General features: G+C 33.8%; 2 protein-coding genes across 3 annotated transcripts; one reads left to right on the forward strand and one right to left on the reverse strand.

Annotated features, from left to right (window-relative positions):
- Positions 1-302: 302 nt before the first annotated feature.
- On the forward strand, positions 303-5,491 carry LOC116346602 (SPRY domain-containing SOCS box protein 3). Of its 2 annotated transcripts, XM_031776754.1 has the most exons (6): positions 303-648; positions 1,693-1,815; positions 1,900-2,633; positions 4,352-4,572; positions 4,827-4,995; positions 5,091-5,491. In XM_031776754.1, the coding sequence occupies exons 3-6, from the start codon at positions 2,139-2,141 to the stop codon at positions 5,433-5,435; spliced, it is 1,230 nt and encodes a 409-aa protein (XP_031632614.1). In that variant the 5' UTR covers positions 303-648; positions 1,693-1,815; positions 1,900-2,138; the 3' UTR covers positions 5,436-5,491. The 2 variants fall into 2 exon arrangements, with proteins under 2 accessions (XP_031632614.1, XP_031632607.1); XM_031776747.1 differs by lacking the exon at positions 1,693-1,815.
- Positions 5,492-5,979: 488 nt separating this feature from the next.
- Positions 5,980-8,416, reverse strand: LOC116343297 (mini-chromosome maintenance complex-binding protein). Its single transcript, XM_031771290.1, has 4 exons — positions 7,999-8,416; positions 7,019-7,920; positions 6,682-6,925; positions 5,980-6,541 (listed from the first exon to the last, which is right to left on the reverse strand). The coding sequence occupies exons 1-4, from the start codon at positions 8,272-8,274 to the stop codon at positions 6,170-6,172; spliced, it is 1,794 nt and encodes a 597-aa protein (XP_031627150.1). The 5' UTR covers positions 8,275-8,416; the 3' UTR covers positions 5,980-6,169.
- Positions 8,417-8,736: the final 320 nt, after the last annotated feature.

The following is an 8,736-nucleotide window of genomic DNA, read 5'->3' on the forward strand; positions in this document are numbered from 1 at the left end:
TGATACATTCGTAAACGGATTCCGTTCGTTCAAATCCGGTGGTGTTATTTTTCCGACTGCAATAAGCTTGAGTGTGTATAATTGTATATTGAATGGTATACAGTGGTGTGAACAGTTTAAATGACGTATACGCTGAGACATATGGTCCAAATGAATAGTAAATAAATGAACTGACGAAACAACCGCAAAATAAAAGTCTCGATGACATTTCATGCACAAATACATGTAAAAACGCAACGAACATTCTCTCAACCATATACATGAACATGTACATTCACTCAATCGCACATCTCTATCGGTTGAATTTGACTAAAATGCTTGCTGTGCGCGAAATACCGAGTTTAGTGCTGGAAGATAGTTAAACGGAGAACGTTGTAATTCATTTATTGTGAGGAAAAAAAATATACAAAGATATCGAAAAATTTCGTCGAGAATCACAACGAAACAACGCATCAATACAAGTACTTATCATCAAGTGCGGTCAACAATAACAAAGTTTGTAGACACATCGAGAGAGTAAAAAAAAGGACATTTACAACCATATCAACAGAGCATTTAATCACCGTGAATCGCAGACCATTGTGAAAAGAGACAGAAAAGAAAACAATCAACCAATCAAATACAACATATCACACACATTTTTGATAGGTAAATATTTTCTAATGTCATTACCACAAATGCTTCATGTGGTGCAAATCAGCAAAAGAAACAAAACAGAGATAAATTACACACGGCTAATAGTCGCTGCCAAATACAGCAAAAAGAAGTTAATCAAGTTTTGTTGGGGATTTTCCTCTCAATTTCTTTGGATACACATTTTTTTTTGTTTTGTGTTTGAACTTGAGCTATGCCAATGAAAAACATTTACAATTGCAATTTTATCTTAACAGAAACGAGAAAAAAAAACACAATAATGTACTTTGATGGTAAAGAAGGTACATTTATTTCACTCTTTTATTGATTCCGTCGTTCGTTGTGGTATTTATGTGTGTAAGTGTGAGTGACTTGATCGAGATTATTATTTTGGTGCCGCTTGTAAAAACAAAAGTCTGTGTGTTGATGATGTGAATTTTCTTCCAAAAAAAAATGCATTAAAAAATTCACAATTTTCTATTTATGGATATCAGAGGCGGTGATTATTCTGAAAAATTGTTTTATCTGAAATAAACTTGCCCTTTTTTGTTTATTGCGGAGTCCATGTGATTTAATTATCAAAATTGTCCAAAAGTCGAATCCGCTGGATTATGGCATTAATGGTCGTTGTTTGTTATCGAATTTAAGACGTATGAAAAAAAAGTACGACTGTCAGTTCGTTCACTTTGCACGCAGATAATCAATATAATTCGATATGAAACGTTCAAAATACTTTGAACATATACTTGATTTCGGTTCAAACATATACATTAATGCCTCACACCAGACACATTTCTGATACGAATCAATCGAACAAAGTACATTAAATGATTGTATGAGAACAAAACGCATACCGAAATATGCGTTCAAAGTTTGGAGATCGGTAGATTTATTGTGAGACTATCTTGATAAAACGAGCATCTCAACCAATTGATAAAAAACACACACAAACCACATATAAATGGACGACACATTCAGATTGCATTTCCATATAATATTATTGTAGTAGCCAACGTTTAAATCGAATAAAAATAAGATTTATTTTTAACAACTTTATAGGTGTATTCTTTATTTGCGCAATTCTGGCCACGAAAAAAAAACCATCCAAAAAAATGTTATTATAAATTTTCCACGGAAAATACGCATGCTTACTACGCATACTCACGGGCCACTTGTTTTTTGGTAGATGTTTCAGTTACAACCGAAACACCGGTCTATCGAAAATTTTCCACTAATTTTTTTTATTTTGTTCGTTGCCATTGACAGGTTTACCGTGCATATATACAAGTGACTTTGAGCGCAAAGCACTTCTTACTTAGCAATCAAGCAGCGAGATAGATCGGAAGTGATCATTACAGTACTACTTTTCGCTGTTTTAAACGCAAGGAAAAGACTTTTGCTTGTGTGTGTGTGTGTGTGTGCGAGAGCATATAAACCAGTATTAAAGGTGAGCCGCGAAAAACATCCTCATATTTCTTACGTACAAAATTGGATGTCAATTACGAATGCTTCACGGAATGGGTCTTATTCAGTTATATTCAACGCCGAAAACGAGTGCACCGGCGAATGATCCATCACAAACAACATCACGATGTCACGAGAACTCGGAGAATCCGTCATTTTGTCGATGCCAAAAAATCGATGTACAACAAAAACCAGTGGAAAAACCAAAACCAAAGTGTCAATTGAATTTAACCGGGGCAAATCAATTACCCGATACACGAAAAGTCTACTTGGATGCACCAAAAGGTATTGATAAATCAAATTTACAAATTCCGCCCGACACATGCCGATGCGGCGAAGATACGTGCACAAACATCGATTGGACATGGGATCGACTAAAATTACAACCACAAACCACAATTCAAAATCATACCGTACAATTTCATCCGATCTACAGCCAGGGAACATCGGTAGTACGTAGCAGTCAGCCATTGTTGCCAAATATGATACATTATTGGGAAATTAAAATTGTTCATTGGCTATCGGGCACTGACTTGGTAAGTTCCACCTTTTTTTTCCTTCCGCTATTCAACATAATTTCACGAGCCCTTCAAATGTAAACCTGTATTTTTCGACTTCTAGTTCATAGCGCACGCTCTCTCTCTCTCTCTCTCTCTCCTTCACCTGTTTGCGATTTTCATTTTTTTACTCGACTCTTACAAAGTCAAGCGATCGTGCTTGCCACCGATTTTATTGATTAAAATCACTTAAAAAGCAAAATACTTTGTTATTCGCATTTAAATACGTCAATACATTGATTGACCATGGCCTACACCTCTCTCTTGCTCTAGCTCTCACTCTCTTCAAAATGTGAACGCGTGCACAATTCCTTTATTAAGAGATAAAGCAAAACGTTTTTTTTTTCTGTTCGCTTGTGATTTGCATTCACTTTAGGCTCTGCGTCTTTAAATTAAAAAACAAAAATAGTAATCACTGAAAAATCACTGTTCTTCATTAGAATCTTGAATATGAAAAACAATTGGGCCAGTTAAAATTGTAAAAAAAATAATAATTCTAAAGCACGTTGACTCTAATGAATTTATTATTATTCATCCATCAACTGATAGCGGCCTATCGGATTTATGAGTAAAAATGTCAAAAGAATAAAATAACTGCAACTTTAATAAATGTTGATTTGTACATAAACGACCTTTTCTGATCGCACTGAGCAAATGAAATTTGTCCCTTGAGGTGCATTGATCGATTATCAAATTCATGATTCTTGATAACAATGCGCACGAATGCATTATGCAAATATTCAATGAGCAACAACTACATTTTATTGTATTGTTTCGTTATGTGTGTGCGTATCGTTTTTTTTTGTTGTTCAATGACGTGGTCTCTTTCTCTCTCTATCACGCTCCAAAAGTATGATAATGAATGAGAATATTTGTGAACGAAACAAATGCCGACACACTAATGACCACACGCATATATGAACAAGCGGCACACTAAATCATCAAATATTGTCATTATAAATAGCATTGATTATTTTAATAAGTGTACTGAAAACTGCGGTTGATTTAAAAACAAAACTAAAAAGAGCAAATCCAACAAGAGCAAATAAGATTTTTGAAAAGACATCGTGCGTCATATTCTTTATCGCGCTGTCATTCAGAATGGTATGAAAGGTGGTAAAAATATGGTCGATATTCGAAGTAAACAAAAAAATAATATATCAGAAATTCAAATCTCAAAAGGAAGTGTATATCGCTTAAAAATCAGTAATTTTGCGCTCGAAATTCCGAGAACCCAATACACTCACCGTCAATTTCCTGTTAATATTTGACCAAGCATCAAATTGTCCACGTGTATTTGTGTTGTACTCAATTTTGGTCACATCACGCATTCAATTCATGATCAAACTTATTAACTTGCGCATCATTCATCCTATTCGTGTTGTTGTTTTTATTGTACCTGAGAAAGGTTTTATATGAATTCGCTTTGCCGTCTTTATGTAAATACCAATTAAATTACCCGGCACGGTGAATAAATATACGATAATTTATTAATTAAACGGCACACATATATATCTTTTTCCTCTCTTTGTGCCGTACAACGTTCGATAAACTATATTTAGATATATATTTATCTTTGTATACAATGAGGTGCCAAACAACGATAAACAACAATATTCAATTCATATCAGTTGCCGCTTTTCAAATGATTGGTAAACAATGGTCTTTCATTGTTGTTGTGTATATTTTATTTTTAGATGGTTGGCATCGGCACCGATGCATTCAATTTAATGGAATATCGGTATAAATTCGCCAGCGCTCTTGGCCTGGACCATCGATCTTGGGGCTATTCACATCGTGGAATGATACAACATAAAAATATTCTTAAATATTATGGAAAATCATATACAAAACGTTGCATTGTCGGTGTGTACTTGGATCTGTCACGTGGTCATTTGGAATTTTACGTGAATCGAATGTAAGTACAATACATAGTCTATAATTTCGAAAGATCGACATTTTATTGTATTTCAATAAGATCAAAAGCACCTAATTATCGTATTTGTAATGTGAAGCGTGCTAAATATATACCAAAACAAAAGTCCGATAAATGAAATTTCAAGTGACTCACTTCAATTTTTTTTGTTATTTGATTATCTATTTTGTTTTCTCTTTTTTTCTGGTTTTATTTTCAATACCGATAAAAAAAAATTTGTTCGTATCTTTATACAGTCCTCAAGGCATTGCATTCCGGAATATACCACTCGATAAGGAACTTTATGCAATGGTGTGTTCTACTTCGGCCAAATCATCGGTGCGTCTCATTAACACAACATCATTTCGTGATTGCCTTCAATTTCGATGCATGAAAGTTATCACCAAGTATCCACAATTGTTGGATGTAAGTTGAATTCTACTTAAAAAAAAAGTCAATCTTTTCTGAATGCGGAACTCACATAGAAATTTATATTCTTTTTTTTCCCATTTCGTTTACAGAAAGTGCAAAATATCCCCGGTTTGGCGAATTTGTGTCGAGATGTATGGTTCATGTTCCCGAAAGAGCGTTATCAATATTCGGAAGAATCAAATGATAATCAACAAGAGAATAATATGGGTGCACAAATGTCAACCGAATCGACATTGAATGGTGCCGAAGAAACAATGGATGATTGTGGTGATCAATCGATGGAAGTGCTTGATGATTGTGATAGTTTGCCAAATAGCTTCGATTCATCCAACGAACACGAGGGCATCGACGAAGCAATATTTTTATCAACATTCAAAGATGAGCCACAACAAAGTAGTGACGATGATGATCCCGTCTACGATGATGGCGATTAGACGTCCACACATTTGCTTTTTTTTTTCTACTGATTCGTCACATTTAACATAGAAAAGAGAAAGACACATATAGAGATTCACATTTAATCAAGCATTTTTTTTATGTTAAACTAGTTTAAATATTCCTAACGTTATAGTTAAGTTTATTATAATTATTATTCAGCGAACGTCGAATTATGCACGGTCGAGTATTTTTTTTTCTTCTTCTACGTACCCACTTAATTTTCGGAATGGAACAGAAGACAAGAAATTTGCATTTATTTTTATTCGTTCTATTATTTTCTCTTTTTTTGTGTCCAATAATTTATTTGTTAACAACGATTTATATCTATACGTTAAGATAATATGAAAGACTTTTGTGGAGACTGGAATCGATATATTGTGCGCGCAATTTTTTTTTAAATCATTTTCTTTATACCATTTTTATTTATCGAAGAATACACAAGAAAAATCACAATTTTATGATTATGTGTACACTGTAGGAGAGTTTTTTTGTGATTTGTATTTTTCAACATATACAATGGAAAGAATAAAAAAATGAATATATTGTAAAAAAAGCAATAAATACATTTTATTGGATGAACTTTTATTGAAGTTAATTTTTCCTTTTTGATGATCTTTTTTACTTAAGTTCTTTGAGTTCATTATGTTTTTATTCGAATAATAATGATAAAATGGGGTTTAAAACAATTGATATTTGATTGTAATTTTTTACGCATTGAACGCGTTGAATTTTAGGCTGATTTTTTCATTTTGGGCAGTGCTTCAACGCGTTTTCGACGTTCAGACTCCATTGTTTTCGCCTGATTCCATGATTGTGCGTCAAGCATTTTCTTTCCCTGAATGATGCCCAGCATTCGTGACAGTATCATCATCATATGCAAATCATCAGCCGATGCGTTGAATGTACGTCGCATTTCAATGAAATCTTCTTGAATCATTTCCGTATTCTCTGGATTCATATCGAATTCCTGCAGACGCATTTCGGTTAGAAAACGACGAATCACATTCAATTTTGGCTTCAAAAATTGCTTCAGTGCTACAAACGTTTCATTTATAAGAGATATTGTGTCCTCATCAACCTTGATCGGAATGTGACAATTGCTCTGGAATAGGATAAAAAAAAACATTGAAACAATTTTTAACAAATATTCTTGGTTCTTGATGGTCATGAAAGTCAACATTGATACAAATGATAAAAAAAAGCAACAGAAAAAGAATAAAGATGATATTTTTTTAAACTTACCGGAAACATGCTTTTGCCTTCGCTAAATATCAATACAGGGATGTTTGAATTGTAATCAATGGTGTAATATTTAAAGTTCACATTGAGCTGTTGCTTTCGAATGAGATTTGAAATGTGCATGACACCTTCAATGCCATGGCTCTCCAATTTGCCGGGTTCCAATTTGGTTTCATCGAGCACCAGATGTGTATGCGGTGCCAATTGTAATAGACCACTGTTCAATTTACATGTTTCGTAGTCTTTGCTAAAATAATAAAAAAATGAAACAGTAGTCTCAAAAATTTTGATTTTGAACGAGAAAAAAAACTTCAGTAATGTTAAAACCGATCAAACTTACGTCGGAATGAATTCGGTGGTATTTAGGTTATCTATTGTAATTGGAAAGTAGTGACTGGCCGGTAGAATTGATTCGATGACATCGTAAAGTTCTTTTGTATAATCGGGCAATTTGCCATGTGGAAAATTGGTGATGTTTAATGAAAATTGTCCCAGCGTTTCGTCGCCACGCACATAAACTGTTGAAATTAAATGACAAAATAGGTAATCGGCGGCAATTTCATCACCAAATAAGCATTGTGTAAGTGCTGTTCTCAAATCTCGTAGGCAATCCAATTTGATTTGATCGTTCAACGCTTCACCATTGTGACGATTATCATGGAGCAATGGATTGATATGAGTGAGTGACCGATATGAAATCACATGAATGCGTGGTATCAACGATGGTGGCGGATTCATTGCGCAAATTTCATCGAAACTTTCAAAATCATTCGGCTGACGATTTGATCCGCACAAATTTGCATCCATTGACACAAAACCAACAACATCAAGCACATCATTTAATGATACATTGGTAGCATCATCGTACAATTTGACGAGACAAGCATTGCTTGGTCGATCAACAATCGGTGAATTCAATAAATATTCCTTTGATAAATTTGAATTTGTGGTTGATTTTTCCTCTGTCTCAGCACCAGATTGATTTAATTTCTTGCAACGTACTGCATCCGAATCGGTATCCATTTGATCACCAATATTTTCGTTTGTTTCGTTTTCATCAAGCGATCGCTTCACTCCATTCGATTGCAAATTATTCATTTCAACGTCCATGCTGTCTGCGACAAAATGCTCTTTTTCAATGTTCACTGCCCAATCATTTAGACCTGGTATTGATACCATGAATATTGGCCGTCGTTCACCATGTACATTTGATGTTGCATCGAATAACACTTCTTCATTTGCCTATAACGGAATGTTCACGATTTTGAAAGGAACTTTTTCGAAAAGAATAATTTTAATATTTTTTTTTTTTGTGTTTACCTGCAATTTTAAATTGTCACGATATTTTCCATTTCGTAGTGATACATTTTCATTGTCACTTTTCACTTGATACGATTGTAAATAGATTTCTGGATCGAGCATATTCTGCACCAGACCACGAAATCGAACCAGTTGCATATCCTTCAATTGATTAAAATTCTCCCAATTGCTAATCAACGGAATTTTTGCACGATACGCTTCATTTGATAGTGTCTCAAGCACTTCCGTCGATTTCTCAGTGAATACATCGGGTGTTAGTGATTCCAGTGTTTCCATTTTGATTTATGTACACGAACTTTTATTTTCAAATAATAAATCAGATACGAAAAACAATAAAGACAATTTTATCCTTGTTCACAGCGAATATACAACGATTGAGACACAACAAAACATTACATGCCGCCTCGGATTCAACAATATTTTTCGCGCGTATATTTTGACATTTGTCAATGTGATCAATGTTATGGTGAATAAAAGCAGAGACCAAAACCAAACACATTTTTTCACCATGTTGAATTTATCAGTTATTTTGTTTATACATTTTCTTTTTATTCACATTTTTTTTATCGATCGGTAACATTTTCCAATTTTTTTTTCAAACTTATCAAAGAACACATTTAGTGAAATGTTTCTTCTGAATGCAATTGATTTACTTCATTTAATTTAATGATGCATTTTCAAAGTTACTTCCACAATTGTATTTTGAAATCAAATTCAATCGGTTTTTCCGGTCTGTGA

The sequence above is a fragment of the Contarinia nasturtii genome, unplaced genomic scaffold (genome assembly GCF_009176525.2).
Source record: "Contarinia nasturtii isolate CC-2019 unplaced genomic scaffold, AAFC_CNas_1.1 Cnas_scaffold_129, whole genome shotgun sequence".
Classification (NCBI taxonomy): domain Eukaryota; kingdom Metazoa; phylum Arthropoda; class Insecta; order Diptera; family Cecidomyiidae; genus Contarinia; species Contarinia nasturtii.

Excerpts from the sequence above, each read along its gene's own strand:
- LOC116346602 (XM_031776754.1), top strand. The coding sequence starts at position 2,139 with ATGCTTCACGGAATGGGTCTTATTCAGTTATATTCAACGCCGAAAACG. Across the intron at positions 2,634-4,351 it reads GGCTATCGGGCACTGACTTG|ATGGTTGGCATCGGCACCGA; the intron begins GTAAGTTCCACC and ends TTTTATTTTTAG. Across the intron at positions 4,573-4,826 it reads GAATTTTACGTGAATCGAAT|TCCTCAAGGCATTGCATTCC; the intron begins GTAAGTACAATA and ends ATCTTTATACAG.
- LOC116343297 (XM_031771290.1), bottom strand. The coding sequence starts at position 8,274 with ATGGAAACACTGGAATCACTAACACCCGATGTATTCACTGAGAAATCG. Across the intron at positions 7,921-7,998 it reads GTGACAATTTAAAATTGCAG|GCAAATGAAGAAGTGTTATT; the intron begins GTAAACACAAAA and ends ATTCCGTTATAG. Across the intron at positions 6,542-6,681 it reads AAGGCAAAAGCATGTTTCCG|AGCAATTGTCACATTCCGAT; the intron begins GTAAGTTTAAAA and ends ATCCTATTCCAG.